The sequence below is a fragment of the Salmo salar genome, chromosome ssa09, assembly GCF_905237065.1.
Source record: "Salmo salar chromosome ssa09, Ssal_v3.1, whole genome shotgun sequence".
Lineage (NCBI taxonomy): Eukaryota > Metazoa > Chordata > Actinopteri > Salmoniformes > Salmonidae > Salmo > Salmo salar.
This window is the reverse complement of record NC_059450.1, coordinates 73,094,310-73,111,316: the sequence shown is the minus strand read 5'-3', so window position 1 is coordinate 73,111,316 and position 17,007 is coordinate 73,094,310. Positions and strand designations below refer to the sequence as shown.

At 42.6% G+C, this 17,007-nt stretch overlaps 1 protein-coding gene across 3 annotated transcripts in view; it reads right to left on the bottom strand.

Moving 5' to 3' along the window:
• Positions 1-17,007, bottom strand: part of LOC106611843 (protocadherin alpha-C2) — a 214,791-nt gene that overhangs the window by 143,773 nt on the left and 54,011 nt on the right. For 2 of the 3 annotated variants that reach the window (XM_045723956.1, XM_045723955.1), the window contains exon 2: positions 11,951-12,028. The exons of the other annotated variant lie outside the window; for it this stretch is intronic. In XM_045723956.1, the coding sequence (XP_045579912.1) occupies positions 11,951-12,028 (78 nt within the window). The remainder of the gene's footprint in view (positions 1-11,950; positions 12,029-17,007) is intronic. 3 annotated transcript variants of the gene reach the window in all.

Sequence of the window (17,007 nt, the reverse complement as noted above, 5' to 3'; positions counted from 1 at the left end):
GTCAGTGTGTGTGTCAGTGTGTGTGTTAGTGTGTGTGTTAGTGTGTGTGTTAGTGTGTGTCAGTGTGTGTGTTAGTGTGTGTGTTAGTGTGTGTGTTAGTGTGTGTCAGTGTGTGTTTCAGTGTGTGTGTTAGTGTGTGTGTTAGTGTGTGTGTTAGTGTGTGTGTTAGTGTGTGTGTGTTAGTGTGTGTGTTAGTGTGTGTGTTAGTGTGTGTGTTAGTGTGTGTGTCAGTGTGTGTGTTAGTGTGTGTGTTAGTGTGTGTTAGTGTGTGTGTTAGAGTGTGTGTTAGTGTGTGTGTTAGTGTGTGTGTTAGTGTGTGTTAGATTGTGTGTTAGTGTGTGTGTTAGTGTGTGTGTTAGTGGGTGTGTTAGTGTGTGTGTTAGTGTGTGTGTTAGTGTGTGTGTTAGTGGGTGTGTTAGTGTGTGTGTTAGTGTGTGTGTGTTAGTGTGTGTGTTAGTGTGTGTGTTAGTGTGTGTGTGTTAGTGAGTGTGTTAGTGTGTGTGTTAGTGTGTGTGTTAGTGTGTGTGTTAGTGTGTGTTAGTGTGTGTGTTAGTGTGTGTGTTAGTGTGTGTGTTAGTGTGTGTGTCAGTGTGTGTGTTAGTGTGTGTGTTAGTGTGTGTGTGTTAGTGTGTGTGTGTTAGTGGGTGTGTTAGTGTGTGTGTTAGTGTGTGTGTTAGTGTGTGTGTTAGTGGGTGTGTTAGTGTGTGTGTTAGTGTGGGTGTTAGTGTGTGTGTTAGTGTGTGTGTTAGAGTGTGTGTTAGTGTGTGTGTTAGTGTGTGTGTTAGTGTGTGTGTTAGTGGGTGTGTTAGTGTGTGTGTTAGTGTGGGTGTTAGTGTGTGTGTGTGTTAGTGTGTGTGTTAGTGGGTGTGTTAGTGTGTGTGTTAGTGTGTGTGTTAGTGTCTGTGTTAGTGTGTGTGTTAGTGTGTGTGTTAGTGTGTGTGTTAGTGTGTGTGTTAGTGTGTGTGTGTTAGTGTGTGTGTTAGTGTGTGTGTTAGTGTGTGTGTTAGTGTGTGTGTGTTAGTGTGTGTGTTAGTGTGTGTGTTAGTGTGTGTGTTAGTGTGTGTGTGTTAGTGTGTGTGTGTTAGTGTGTGTGTTAGTGTGTGTGTTAGTGTGTGTGTGTTAGTGTGTGTGTTAGTGTGTGTGTTAGTGTGTGTGTTAGTGGGTGTGTTAGTGTGTGTGTTAGTGTGTGTTACTGTGTGTGTTAGTGTGTGTGTTAGTGTGTGTGTGTTAGTGTGTGTGTTAGTGTGGGTGTTAGTGTGTGTGTTAGTGTGTGTGTTAGTGTGTGTTAGTGTGTGTGTTACTATGTGTGTTAGTGTGTGTGTTAGTGTGTGTGTTAGTGTGTGTGTTAGTGGGTGTGTTAGTGTCTGTGTTAGTGTGTGTGTTAGTGTGTGTGTTAGAGTGTGTGTTAGTGTGTGTGTGTTAGTGGGTGTGTTAGTGTCTGTGTTAGTGTGTGTGTTAGTGTGTGTGTGTTAGTGTGTGTGTGTTAGTGTGTGTGTTAGTGTGGGTGTTAGTGTGTGTGTTAGTGTGTGTGTTAGTGTGTGTTAGTGTGTGTGTTACTATGTGTGTTAGTGTGTGTGTTAGTGTGTGTGTTAGTGGGTGTGTTAGTGTCTGTGTTAGTGTGTGTGTTAGAGTGTGTGTTAGTGTGTGTGTTAGTGTGTGTGTTAGTGGGTGTGTTAGTGTCTGTGTTAGTGTGTGTGTTAGTGTGTGTGTTAGTGTGTGTGTTAGTGTGTGTGTTAGTGTGTGTGTGTTAGTGTGTGTGTTAGTGTGTGTGTCAGTGTGTGTGTTAGTGTGTGTGTGTTAGTGTGTGTGTTAGTGTGTGTGTTAGTGTGTGTGTGTTAGTGTGTGTGTTAGTGGGTGTGTTAGTGGGTGTGTTAGTGTGTGTGTTAGTGTGTGTGTCAGTGTGTGTGTTAGTGTGTGTGTTAGTGTGTGTGTTAGTGTGTGTGTTAGTGTGTGTTAGTGGGTGTGTTAGTGTGTGTGTGTTAGTGTGTGTGTTAGAGTGTGTGTTAGAGTGTGTGTTAGTGTGTGTGTTAGTGTGTGTGTTAGTGTGTGTGTTAGTGTGTGTGTTAGTGTGTGTGTCAGTGTGTGTGTTAGTGTGTGTGTGTTAGTGGGTGTGTTAGTGTGTGTGTTAGTGTTTGTGTGTTAGTGTGTGTGTCAGTGTGTGTGTCAGTGTGTGTGTTAGTGTGTGTGTTAGTGTGTGTGTTAGTGTGTGTGTGTTAGTGTGTGTTAGTGTGTGTGTTAGTGTGTGTGTTAGTGTGTGTGTGTTAGTGTGTGTGTCAGTGTGTGTGTTAGTGTGTGTGTTAGTGTGTGTGTTAGTGTGTGTGTTAGTGTGTGTGTTAGTGTGTGTGTGTTAGTGTGTGTGTGTTAGTGTGTGTGTTAGTGTGTGTGTTAGTGTGTGTGTTCGTGTGTGTGTTAGTGTGTGTGTTAGTGTGTGTTAGTGTGTGTGTTAGTGTGTGTGTGTTAGTGTGTGTGTTAGTGTGTGTGTTAGTGTGTGTGTTAGTGTGTGTGTTAGTGTGTGTGTTAGTTTGTGTGTTGGTGTGTGTGTGTTAGTGTGTGTGTTAGTGTGTGTGTTAGTGTGTGTGTTAGTGTGTGTGTTAGTGTGTGTTAGTGTGTGTGTTAGTGTGTGTGTTAGTGTGTGTGTTAGTGTGTGTGTGTTAGTGTGTGTGTTAGTGTGTGTGTTAGTGTGTGTGGTCAGTGTGTGTGTCAGTGTGTGTGTTAGTGTGTGTGTTAGTGTGTGTGTTAGTGTGTGTTAGTGTGTGTGTGTTAGTGTGTGTGTTAGTGTGTGTGTTAGTGTGTGTGTTAGTGGGTGTGTTAGTGTGTGTGTTAGTGTGTGTGTTAGTGTGTGTGTTAGTGTGTGTTAGTGTGTGTGTTAGTGTGTGTGTGTTAGTGTGTGTGTTAGTGTGTGTGTTAGTGTGTGTGTTAGTGTGTGTGTTATTGTGTGTTAGTGTGTGTGTTAGTGTGTGTTAGTTTGTGTGTTAGTGTGTGTGTTAGTGTGTGTGTTAGTGTGTGTGTTAGTGTGTGTGTGTTAGTGTGTGTGTTAGTGTGTGTGTTAGTGTGTGTGTGTTAGTGTGTGTGTTAGTGTGTGTGTTAGTGTGTGTGTGTTAGTGTGTGTGTTAGTGTGTGTGTGTTAGTGTGTGTGTTAGTGTGTGTGTTAGTGTGTGTGTGTTAGTGTGTGTGTTAGTGTGTGTGTTAGTGTGTGTGTTAGTGGGTGTGTTAGTGGGTGTGTTAGTGTGTGTGTTAGTGTGTGTGTTATTGTGTGTTAGTGTGTGTGTTAGTGTGTGTTAGTTTGTGTGTTAGTGTGTGTGTTAGTGTGTGTGTTAGTGTGTGTGTTAGTGTGTGTGTGTTAGTGTGTGTGTTAGTGTGTGTGTTAGTGTGTGTGTGTTAGTGTGTGTGTTAGTGTGTGTGTTAGTGTGTGTGTGTTAGTGTGTGTGTTAGTGTGTGTGTTAGTGTGTGTGTTAGTGGGTGTGTTAGTGGGTGTGTTAGTGTGTGTGTTAGTGTGTGTGTTAGTGTGTGTTAGTGTGTGTGTTAGTGTGTGTGTTAGTGTGTGTGTGTTAGTTTGTGTGTTAGTTTGTGTGTTAGTGTGTGTGTTAGTGTGTGTTAGTGTGTGTGTTAGTGTGTGTGTTAGTGTGTGTGTTAGTGTGTGTTAGTGTGTGTGTGTGTTAGTGTGTGTGTTAGTGTGTGTGTTAGTGTGTGTGTGTTAGTGTGTGTGTTAGTGGGTGTGTTAGTGTGTGTGTTAGTGTGTGTGTTAGTGTGTGTGTGTTAGTTTGTGTGTTAGTTTGTGTGTTAGTGTGTGTGTTAGTGTGTGTTAGTGTGTGTGTTAGTGTGTGTGTTAGTGTGTGTGTTAGTGTGTGTGTTAGTGTGTGTTAGTGTGTGTGTGTTAGTGTGTGTGTTAGTGTGTGTGTGTTAGTGTGTGTGTTAGTGGGTTTGTTAGTGTGTGTGTTAGTGTGTGTGTTAGTGTGTGTTAGTGTGTGTGTTAGTGTGTGTGTTAGTGTGTGTGTTAGTGTGTGTGTTAGTGTGTGTTAGTGTGTGTTAGTGTGTGTTAGTGTGTGTGTTAGTGGGTGTGTTAGTGTGTGTGTTAGTGTGTGTGTTAGTGTGTGTTAGTGTGTGTGTTAGTGTGTGTGTTAGTGTGTGTGTTAGTGTGTGTGTTAGTGTGTGTGTTAGTGTGTGTGTTAGTGGGTGTGTTAGTGTGTGTGTTAGTGTGTGTGTTAGTGTGTGTTAGTGTGTGTGTTAGTGTGTGTGTTAGCACATGAAGGAGGGCTGGGGAGGTCTGTTAGCAGAACAGGCGAGTTTCTCCTCCTCTCTCGTTCTGCACAGCTCTCTGGTCTCCGTGGTAACCACACCTCACCATGAGGGAGCGGGGGCTGAGGACATGTGCGCACACACTCAAACACACACTCAAACACACACTCAAACACAATCAAATGCACACACACGCACACACACACACACACACACACGGCTGAAGGCTTATTATTCAAAGGCAGCTGAGAGCATGAATGATAACACAATTCCTTCTGCACAGCTCTCCTATTCAGAGATTCCTATCTGCTTCTGTTCATATTCACACTGCCCTGTTATCTCTGAGCAGTGAGTACAAAGCATACTCCCCACGATGTGACACCCAAAGAAACACACACACACACACACACACACACACACACACACACACACACACACACACACACACACACACACACACACACACACACACACACACACACACACACACACACACACACACACACAGGGCTGCTGCTGGCTTGCTCATGCATTGATAATGTAGCTCAGCAGCAACATATTCACTGTGAGAGCTAGCAGCTCCCATCTCCACCACCACACCCCCACAGAGAGGCTGACCTTCTCACTCGGCCTGCCCAGCTCCCTGCACCCTCCCTGGGCCAAGGCTCCAGAGACCTCCCCCCTATCTGTGGTAACACAGACCATACAGTGACCATATCCCTTTATTAGGACAGATACTGATACAGACACACACCACGTTGTCTATGTATTGCTATGGTAAGCACAGTATAGGGAGCAGAATCTATGCCATACACCTATGTGATGCATCTCTTTAGTACCATGCCTCCCTTATGGACAAGACCAGACAAAGAAATACCCTTCCTATACCACATAGTGACCCATCTCCCACAGCTGTATGCCTCCTCTGTGTGTGCTTCCTGCTGTAAGAGCAGTGCAGCAGAGATACAGCCCTCTGAAGGCTTGTGTAACAGACAGACTATTACAGTCCTCTGAAGGCTTGTGTAACAGACAGACTATTACAGTCCTCTGTAGGCTTGTGTAACAGACAGACTATTACAGTCCTCTGAAGGCTTGTGTAACAGACAGACTATTACAGTCCTCTGTAGGCTTGTGTAACAGACAGACTATTACAGTCCTCTGAAGGCTTGTGTAACAGACAGACTATTACAGTCCTAAGAAGGCTTGTATAACAGACAGACTATTACAGTCCTCTGAAGGCTTGTGTAACAGACAGACTATTACAGTCCTCTGTAGGCTTGTGTAACAGACAGACTATTACAGTCCTCTGTAGGCTTGTGTAACAGACAGACTATTACAGTCCTCTGTAGGCTTGTGTAACAGACAGACTATTACAGTCCTCTGTAGGCTTGTGTAACAGACAGACTATTACAGTCCTCTGTAGGCTTGTGTAACAGACAGACTATTACAGTCCTCTGTAGGCTTGTGTAACAGACAGACTATTACAGTCCTCTGTAGGCTTGTGTAACAGACAGACTATTACAGTCCTCTGTAGGCTTGTGTAACAGACAGACTATTACAGTCCTCTGTAGGCTTGTGTAACAGACAGACTATTACAGTCCTCTGAAGGCTTGTGTAACAGACAGACTATTACAGTCCTCTGTAGGCTTGTGTAACAGACAGACTATTACAGTCCTCTGTAGGCTTGTGTAACAGACAGACTATTACAGTCCTCTGTAGGCTTGTGTAACAGACAGACTATTACAGTCCTCTGTAGGCATGTGTAACAGACAGACTATTACAGTCCTCTGTAGGCTTGTGTAACAGACAGACTATTACAGTCCTCTGTAGGCTTGTGTAACAGACAGACTATTACAGTCCTCTGTAGGCTTGTGTAACAGACAGACTATTACAGTCCTCTGTAGGCTTGTGTAACAGACAGACTATTACAGTCCTCTGAAGGCTTGTGTAACAGACAGACTATTACAGTCCTCTGTAGGCTTGTGTAACAGACAGACTATTACAGTCCTCTGTAGGCTTGTGTAACAGACAGACTATTACAGTCCTCTGTAGGCTTGTGTAACAGACAGACTATTACAGTCCTCTGTAGGCTTGTGTAACAGACAGACTATTACAGTCCTCTGTAGGCTTGTGTAACAGACAGACTATTACAGTCCTCTGAAGGCTTGTGTAACAGACAGACTATTACAGTCCTCTGTAGGCTTGTGTAACAGACAGACTATTACAGTCCTCTGTAGGCTTGTGTAACAGACAGACTATTACAGTCCTCTGAAGGCTTGTGTAACAGACAGACTATTACAGTCCTCTGTAGGCTTGTGTAACAGACAGACTATTACAGTCCTCTGTAGGCTTGTGTAACAGACAGACTATTACAGTCCTCTGTAGGCTTGTGTAACAGACAGACTATTACAGTCCTCTGTAGGCTTGTGTAACAGACAGACTATTACAGTCCTCTGAAGGCTTGTGTAACAGACAGACTATTACAGTCCTCTGTAGGCTTGTGTAACAGACAGACTATTACAGTCCTCTGTAGGCTTGTGTAACAGACAGACTATTACAGTCCTCTGTAGGCTTGTGTAACAGACAGACTATGCAGGACTGTGTTATAATAATGCTATCAATAGAACCCCACCCTACTGCAGCATTACACTAATGACAAAGATACTGTGGTACAGTGGGAAGGGAGAGAGAGAGGGAGGAGGAAAGGAGGGAGGGAGGGAGGGGGAGGGAGGGAGGAGGGGGGAGGGAGGGAGGGAGGGAGGGAGGGAGGGGAGAGAGAGAGGAGGAAGGGAGGATGGAGAGAGGAGGAAGGGAGAGAGTGGGAGGCAAGTGAGAGAACGAGAGAGAGAGGGGGAGGGAGAAATACATTAAATGGGAGAGAATGAGAGAGGTGGAGAGAAAACAAGGGAGAGACGGGGAGTGAGGGAGAGAGAGAAAGTGGAAGAGAGCTGAAAAGGAAAGAAAGAAGGAAGAGGAAGAGGGGTTTGGAGAAATGTATAATGATGCATGATGGGAAGTCATGCAGAAGAAACCCATAACTTGTGTAACATCACATGGCCAATTGCCTATTCCTTAAATATATTTTTTATCACCACAAATTATTCACAGAGATAGATTTGAGGAATTTATAAACCTCATGCACACACACACACACACACACACACACACACACACACACACACACACACACACACACACACACACACACACACACACACACACACACACACACACACACACACACACACACACACACACACACGATGAATCGCTCCCAGTATTTAATCCAACTAATACTTAATCATTTATTTCCAAATCTGTTTTCCCCTCGTTCCTGGATAAGTAGGACAGGGGCGGGACCAGAGTCACAGGAAGGAACTAGATGAAAACCAGGACACGGCAATATGCAGCGCGCACACACACACCCGGCAGATATACAGACCGAGTAACCAAACACAACACTCACTCACATGGAAAACAACGGCGCAATGCCCACAATGCTTTGGAATCACATAATTATCTACTGCACTGTGACAGCAAAATAACTGGATGAAAACTAGCATCTTACCATGGCTAAAATCACACTGTTGTCTACCTTCGTGCCTTCATGGCTTATGTCAAATTGATAGAAAGACATGAACGTAATGCTATAGCGATCATCTTTCATATCAGAGTAACTGCATAAGGAAATGTGACCTCAGAAAAGACCAAGCAAACTATAATTTGTAAAGTCAACAGACGACAGTGTGTTATTGAAGCTGCAGAGATGAATCTAATTGGAAGTCAGCATGCATGCAAGTGTCTGGGTTAGTAGTTTAGTAGTGTCTGGGTTACTAGTTTAGTAGTGTCTGGGTTACTAGTTTAGTAGTGTCTGGGTTACTAGTTTAGTAGTGTCTGGATTACTAGTTTAGTAGTGTCTGGGTTAGTAGTTTAGTAGTGCCTGGGTTACTAGTTTAGTAGTGTCTGGGTGAGTAGTTTACTAGTGTCTGGGTTAGTAGTTTAGTACTGTCTGGGTTACTAGTTTAGTAGTGCCTGGGTTAATAGTTTAGTAGTGTCTGGGTTAGTAGTTTACTAGTGTCTGGGTTAGTAGTTTAGTACTGTCTGGGTTACTAGTTTAGTAGTGTCTGGGTTACTAGTTTAGTAGTGTCTGGGTTAGTAGTTTACTAGTGTCTGGGTTAGTAGTTTAGTACTGTCTGGGTTACTAGTTTAGTAGTGTCTGGGTTACTAGTTTAGTAGTGTCTGGGTTACTAGTTTAGTAGTGTCTGGGTTAGTAGTTTAGTAGTGTCTGGGTTACTAGTTTAGTAGTGTCTGGGTTAATAGTCAAGTAGTGTCTGGGTTACTAGTTTAGTAGTGTCTGGGTTACTAGTTTAGTAGTGTCTGGGTTACTAGTTTAGTAGTGTCTGGGTTATTAGTTACTAGTTTAGTAGTGTCTGGGTTACTAGTTTAGTAGTGTCTGGGTTACTAGTTTAGTAGTGTCTGGGTTACTAGTTTAGTAGTGTCTGGGTTAATAGTTTAGTAGTGTCTGGGTTACTAGTTTAGTAGTGTCTGGGTTACTAGTTTAGTAGTGTCTGGGTTACTAGTTTAGTAGTGTCTGGGTTATTAGTTACTAGTTTAGTAGTGTCTGGGTTACTAGTTTAGTAGTGTCTGGGTTACTAGTTTAGTAGTGTCTGGGTTACTAGTTTAGCAGTGTCTGGGTTATTAGTTACTAGTTTAGTAGTGTCTGGGTTTGTAGTTTAGTAGTGTCTGGGTTACTAGTTTAGTAGTGTCTGGGTTCATAGTTTAGTAGTGTCTGGGTTACTAGTTTAGTAGTGTCTGGGTTACTAGTTTAGTAGTGTCTGGGTTACTAGTTTAGTAGTGTCTGGGTTACTAGTTTAGTAGTGTCTGGGTTATTAGTTACTAGTTTAGTAGTGTCTGGGTTACTAGTTTAGTAGTGTCTGGGTTACTAGTTTAGTAGTGCCTGGGTTACTAGTTTAGTAGTGTCTGGGTTACTAATTTAGTAGTGTCTGGGTTACTAGTTTAGTAGTGTCTGGGTTACTAGTTTAGTAGTGTCTGGGTTATTAGTTACTAGTTTAGTAGTGTCTGGCTTACTAGTTTAGTAGTGTCTGGGTTAATAGTTTAGTAGTGCCTGGGTTACTAGTTTAGTAGTGTCTGGGTTAGTAGTTTACTAGTGTCTAGGTTAGTAGTTTAGTACTGTCTGGGTTACTAGTTTAGTACTGTCTAGGTTACTAGTTTAGTAGTGTCTGGGTTACTAGTTTAGTAGTGTCTGGGTTAGTAGTTTAGTAGTGTCTGGGTTACTAGTTTAGTACTGTCTGGGTTACTAGTTTAGTAGTGTCTGGGTTACTAGTTTAGTAGTGTCTGGGTTACTAGTTTAGTAGTGTCTGGGTTATTAGTTAGTAGTTTAGTAGCGTCTGGGTTACTAATTTAGTAGTGTCTGGGTTACTAGTTTAGTAGTGTCTGGGTTAATAGTTTAGTAGTGTCTGGGTTAGTAGTTTAGTAGTGCCTGGGTTACTAGTTTAGTAGTGTCTGGGTGAGTAGTTTACTAGTGTCTGGGTTAGTAGTTTAGTACTGTCTGGGTTACTAGTTTAGTAGTGCCTGGGTTACTAGTTTAGTAGTGTCTGGGTTATTAGTTACTAGTTTAGTAGCGTCTGGGTTACTAATTTAGTAGTGTCTGGGTTAATTGTTTAGTAGTGTCTGGGTTAGTAGTTTAGTAGTGTCTGGGTTAGTAGTTTAGTAGTGCCTGGGTTACTAGTTTACTAGTGTCTGGGTTAGTAGTTTAGTAGTGTCTGGGTTAGTAGTTTAGTTGTCCCTGGGTTACTAGTTTAGTAGTGTCTGGGTTACTAGTTTAGTAGTGTCTGGGTTACTAGTTTAGTAGTGTCTGGGTTACTAGTTTAGTAGTGTCTGGGTTATTAGTTAGTAGTTTAGTAGCGTCTGGGTTACTAATTTAGTAGTGTCTGGGTTACTAGTTTAGTAGTGTCTGGGTTAATAGTTTAGTAGTGTCTGGGTTAGTAGTTTAGTAGTGCCTGGGTTACTAGTTTAGTAGTGTCTGGGTGAGTAGTTTACTAGTGTCTGGGTTAGTAGTTTAGTACTGTCTGGGTTACTAGTTTAGTAGTGCCTGGGTTAATAGTTTAGTAGTGTCTGGGTTATTAGTTACTAGTTTAGTAGCGTCTGGGTTACTAATTTAGTAGTGTCTGGGTTAATTGTTTAGTAGTGTCTGGGTTAGTAGTTTAGTAGTGTCTGGGTTAGTAGTTTAGTAGTGCCTGGGTTACTAGTTTACTAGTGTCTGGGTTAGTAGTTTAGTAGTGTCTGGGTTAGTAGTTTAGTTGTCCCTGGGTTACTAGTTTAGTAGTGGCTGGGTTACTAGTTTAGTAGTGTCTGGGTTACTAGTTTAGTAGTGTCTGGGTTACTAGTTTAGTAGTGTCTGGGTTACTAGTTTAGTAGTGTCTGGGTTACTAGTTTAGTAGTGTCTGGGTTAGTAGTTTACTAGTGTCTGGGTTAGTAGTTTACTAGTGTCTGGGTTAGTAGTTTAGTACTGTCTGGGTTAGTAGTTTAGTAGTGCCTGGGTTACTAGTTTAGTAGTGTCTGGGTTAGTAGTTTACTAGTGTCTGGGTTACTAGTTTAGTACTGTCTGGGTTACTAGTTTAGTAGTGTCTGGGTTACTAGTTTAGTAGTGTCTGGGTTACTAGTTTAGTAGTGTCTGGGTTATTAGTTACTAGTTTAGTAGCGTCTGGGTTACTAATTTAGTAGTGTCTGGGTTACTAGTTTAGTAGTGTCTGGGTTAATAGTTTAGTAGTGTCTGGGTTAGTAGTTTAGTAGTGTCTGGGTTACTAGTTTAGTAGTGTCTGGGTTACTAGTTTAGTAGTGTCTGGGTTAATAGTTTAGTAGTGTCTGGGTTAGTAGTTTAGTAGTGTCTGGGTTACTAGTTTAGTAGTGTCTGGGTTAATAGTTTAGTAGTGTCTGGGTTACTAGTTTAGCTGCAGGGAGAAAAGTATGTGGAATATTTGACACACAAACAAGACAACAAAACAATCTCATAGGCAGGAAAGAGGCTGAGTGCTTGGACTAGATACGCGCCAACTTGAGAATGTGTAACTGTGTGTCCTGTGTGCTGTGTGTGCAGCTAATATAACTCCATGATAATGCATTGTATCAATCATTGCATAAAATGGCTTAATTGAATCCATGAAATGGATTGCTATAGTGATACGAGACAGAGGAATGACCTGTGTTAGAGGAAACCAACCATGCTACCAAAACCAAGGCCATGGTTGGCTGTTGATTGGGTATCCACACAATAAGCATCAGAAATAATAACTCTGATAGGCTGTCCAAACCTCACATGCCTATAACAAGCTCTTTGATTTGCTCTCAAAGAGTGTCTGGGACACAGGCGGTGTCCGATAGATTCACAGTCCCCTTGGGGCCACCTCCGGAGGGGTAAGAGCTCCACAGCATAACTGATTCGCTACCTCCCCCCTTTCACCCACCGTGACACACATGCCCCCCCCCTCCCAGTCCCCCTACCCCTCCCTCATCTCCCCATTCTAAAGAGCACTATCATGAATCGAGGATGGGGAGCCCACAAGGACAGAATAGGCATCTATTATGTACAAACACTGTCAGTGACACACTATTACACACGTATAGAGAGAGACTAAGACGACATGAAGAGCTATGTAACACATTGAAACACGTATAATCAGGGATTTTACTATACCGTTAGTTTTCTGGGTTGTGTGTGAGAGAGAGACTGGGGGCGACTTCGGGGATCCTGCCTTAACGTTTCACTTCTCATCTGTATCCAAAACAGAAACACAACAAACATTTGTAGCCCACCAACAATATGATCTGCCATCCCACGTCTGTTAGGCTTGCAGGGAAAAACAGAGAAATACGTCCGGAATTGCCAACTTTACATACTGTATATAAACCGGGTGATATTCACAACGCATTTAATAACTGTTACACATGCACACATATGGGTAAAGAGAACACGCACATGTTTGCGTGTGAGTGAACAGGATATGGGCCAGAAGCCACAACCTCCAGCTAAACAATATAGACGAGAAATACATTAGCAATAGCCATCAATACCTCTCTGAACACGCACTCAGTGTAAGCATAGTACATCACTGAACATTGACACACACACACACACACACACACACACACACACACACACACACACACACACACACACACACACACACACACACACACACACACACACACACACACACACACACACACACACACACACACACACACACACACACACACACACAGATTGAGTTAGTTCAGCCTTTGACCAGGAGAGGGGGATTTTTCCATTAGTTCCTTTCTAAACCCTGGCTCTCGACTAGAGATGAGATGATCAGATTCTCCTCACAATACACCCACTCTCACCCACCCACAAAACCACATATCACTTGATAAATACACCCACTCTCACCCACCCACAAAACCACATATCACTTGATAAATACACCCACTCTCACCCACCCACAAAACCACATATCACTTGATAAATACACCCACTCTCACCCACCCACAAAACCACATATCACTTGATAAATACACCCACTCTCACCCACCCACAAAACAACATATCGCTTGATAAATACACCCACTCTCACCCACCCACAAAACCACATATCGCTTGATAAATACACCCACTCTCACCCACCCACAAAACCACATATCGCTTGATAAATACACCCACTCTCACCCACCCACAAAACCACATATTGCTTGATAAATACACACTCTCACCCACCTCCACAAACCACATATTGTTTGATAAATACATTGACTCTCAGACACGCAGCACATAAACTATATCCATGGTTCAGGTATTAAATCTGTCTGGGATGCTACCATTTGTGCATCTCTCTTCCCTGCGGAAATGAAAAAGACAAACTCCCATTGTGTTCTGAACAAGAGAGACAGAGTACACAGCTGTACAAAACCCAGCCCTCTCAGCCAGATACTCATCAACACAATGACTCGCTGCAGCAAATCTACATTTACACACAAATCTAAATGCTTCTCACTGACAGCCTAGTCATCCACAGAACGGCTGTGTCACTCTTTCTCAATAGACAGATATATAAGATAGCAGTACAGCCTTAACGTATTTTTATAATACCGGTCTCCTTCATACGTATTAGGAGGTATGCAGGTAGTACACAGTACTGCCTGGTCTGCTAGGACCAGCCTTGGAGTGCGAGGCCTCGACCCACTTCTTCAGATAAGACTGAATAATGCAGCGGAGCTCTGGTCTGCAGAGAGAGAGAGAGAGAGACTTTGGAAGCAGTTTGAAAGGGTTTCTCAGCCTGCTCCACTTTATTAAATAATAACTCAGCCATTCCCAAAGCTTCACCTCTCGCTGTAGTTCTTCTTGGAAAACCTTCCACTTTCAACATAAAAACTGAATCACGTACATGGACATCTCCCCAACACATGCATCATCAAAAGCCTTTTATAATCCGCGTCTTGCTGTCATGCCAGATGCATGCATTAACCAATGTGGTGTGTGTGTATGCTACATTTCAGTGGTGCCCTGTATGTAGGTCACATGTCCAACATACATTACAGTTCTCGAAGGGGGCTAAAGACCCTAGACCCTAGACTCACACTCAATTCTTCCGCTGCTCTGTCGTTCGCTACATACTTTAGTCTGAGACTGGCGTCATTTAAGTCATTTGTGGGAACGAGGGGCGCGAGGGGAGTTGTACAAAACAAAGTCATTAGTGATTGGATGATCTCTAACCAATCAGAGTATCAAAGCAAACAAGGATTTTTCAAACCGCCGCTTTACCTACGCGTGTTCTGACTCTGACCCAACCCATCGGTTTCTGGACCAATCAGACGGCCCTGAATGTGTTCGCAATCGGTAAAGGGTCGGGGAGGTACTCAGATCCAGACTCATTGAGGAGAAGAAACTAACATCCATGGGCGTGGCGTAGAGTTTGTCCTGAGCAAGAAGTCTGGGTAGCCAGGCAATTATAACCCTGTTAACCTGGGTCGTTAGATTTATTTCTGCCATCTGATTTGTTCCACCAATTAGGTGCCTTTTGAGTAGTGTAACTGGGTGACATTTTTGGGGAGTTTTCATATATATTTATTTCACCTTTATTTAACCAGGTAGGCCAGTTAAGAACAAGTTCTCATTTACAACTGTGACCTGGCCAAGATAAAGCAAAGCAGTGCAACAAAAACAACAACACAGAGTTACACATAAACAAACGTACAGTCAATAACATAAAATAAAAGAAAAATAGAAAAATCTATGTACAGTGTGCAAATGTAGAAGAGTAGGGAGGTAGGCAATAAATAGGCACTAGAGGTGAAAATAATAGATGTGCAGATGATGATGTGCAAGTAGAGATACTGGGGTGCAAAAGAGCAAGAGGATAAATAATAATATGGGGATGAGGTAGTCGGGTGTGCTATTTACAGATTGGCTGTGTACAGGTTCAGACAGCTGATGCTTAACTTAAGGATTGGGGTTCCGTCAACGGGACAGTTGTAAATCATGCAGTGCATTAGGTCAAGATCGCAGATTGTAGATAAACAACAAAATGTCGATACATATAAGTGTCTTATATCTGAAAGCTTAAATTCCAGATAATATAACTGCACTGTCCAATTTACAGTAGCTATTACTGCGAAAAAAATGCCATGCTATTGTTTGAGGAGAGCTCCTAACAACAAAACACTTTTTTCACCACGATAGGTTTGATAAATTCCACTCTGAAGGTGAAATGTGTACTTACATTCTGAAATATTGCTCTGATTTATCATCCAAAGGGTCCCAGAGATAATATGAAGTGTCGTTTTGTTAGATAAAATCCTTTTTCATATCCTAAAAAGGTCCATATAGTATGCACGATCGATTTTGTATTTCCACTCGTTCAATTTGCAAAGAAAATAATCTGTGAAAATCTCACCCTACAAGTTGTTTCAACAAGTCAAATCACATTCGTATGTATTTTTCAGAGATCCGAGGTAACAAGACTTCACTATATCATTAGGGGTGTAGTATATCCTATAGGACACCATAATTGGTCAGAGAGCGACGCCTTCATGGCATGCCGATGAAGCGGGCTGTCATCACTTGAACGACTGTATCCTTGTCAAATAAGCACCAATTGGGGTCAAACAAAGCTAGATAGATAGCCAATGAGCTGGGCTTTACGGGACTATCCGGAAACCGTGTATATGTCGTAAAATGAAGCTACTAACCTTGTACGACAGCATGCCTTTTCATTTTGGACAAAAATGAGTTATGAAGTTATGTAAACTGGTTGTTTTGCAAATATTGAACTTATAATATGGCTACTAATACTTGGAAAGTTAAATCAAAGTCCAAGTATACAGATTTGATGATATTCTTGCAGAAAAATGTAATATGAATGTGAATACCTTCTTCACGATTTGCCCAAATGCACCTGGGGAATTCACACTAAAAGTCTTGTAGTTCACTCATACTTCAAGTTATCCATCTGAAATATTGCACATACACTGCTTCCATCTTTTGGACACTATCGGAATTACAACCAGAGTGATGGCTAGAACTGTGACCTTTTGCTTGCATTTCAAATATGGTGTGGTGAAAAAAAAACGTAGTTTTTTTTCTTTGTATTTTCTTCTACCAGATCTATTGTGTTATATTCTCCTACATTCAATTCACCTTTCCACAAACTTCAAAGTGTTTCCTTTCAAATTGTATCAAGAATATGCATATCCTTGCTTCAGGGCCTGAGCTACAGGCAGTTAAATTTGTAATTTAGGCGAAAATTGAATTAATCCTTATCCTTATTAAAGTTAGAGAGGGAGATATAAGACTCCAATTTCAGAGATTTTTGCAATTCGTTCCAGCCATTGGCAGCAGAGAACTGGAAGGAAAGACGGCCAAAGGAAGTGTTGGCTTTGGGGATGACCAGTGAAATATACCTGCTGGAGCGCATGCTACGGGTGGGTGTTGCTATGGTGACCAGTGAGCTGAGATAAGGCGAGGCTTTACCTAGCAAAGACTTATAGATGACCTGGAGCCAGTGGGTTTGGCAACGGATATGTAGTGAGGACCAGCCAACGAGAACATACAGGTCGCAGTGGTGGGTAGTATATGGGGCTTGGGGATAAAACGGATGGCCCTGTGATAGACTACATCCAGTTTGCTGAGTAGAGTGTTGGGGGCCGAAGTCAAGGATCGGTAGGATAGTCAGTTTTACGAGGGTACTGTATGTTTGGCAGCATGAGTGAAGGATGCTTTGTTGCAAAATAGGAAGCCGATTCTAGATTTCATTTTGGATTGGAGATGCTTAATGTGAGTCTGGAAGGAGAGTTTACAACCTAATCAGACACCTAGGTATTTGTAGTTGTCCACATATTCTAGGTCAGAACTGTCCAGAGTAGTGATGCTAGTTGGGCGGGCGGGTACGGGCAGCAATCGGTTGAAGAGCATGCACTTAGTTTTACTAGCATTTAAGAGCAGTTGGAGGCCACGGGAGGAGTGTTGTATGGCGTTGAAGCTCATTTGGAGGTTTGTTAGCACAGTGTCCAAAGAAAGGCCAGATGTATACAGAATGGTGTCGTTTGCGTAGAGGTGGATCAGAGAATCACCAGCAGCAAGAGCAACATCATTAATATATACAGAGAAAAGAGTCGTCCCGAGAATTGAACCCTGTGGCACCCCCATAGAGACTGCCAGAGGTCCGGACAACAGGCCCTCCGATTTGACATACTGAACTCTGTCTGAGAAGTAGTTGG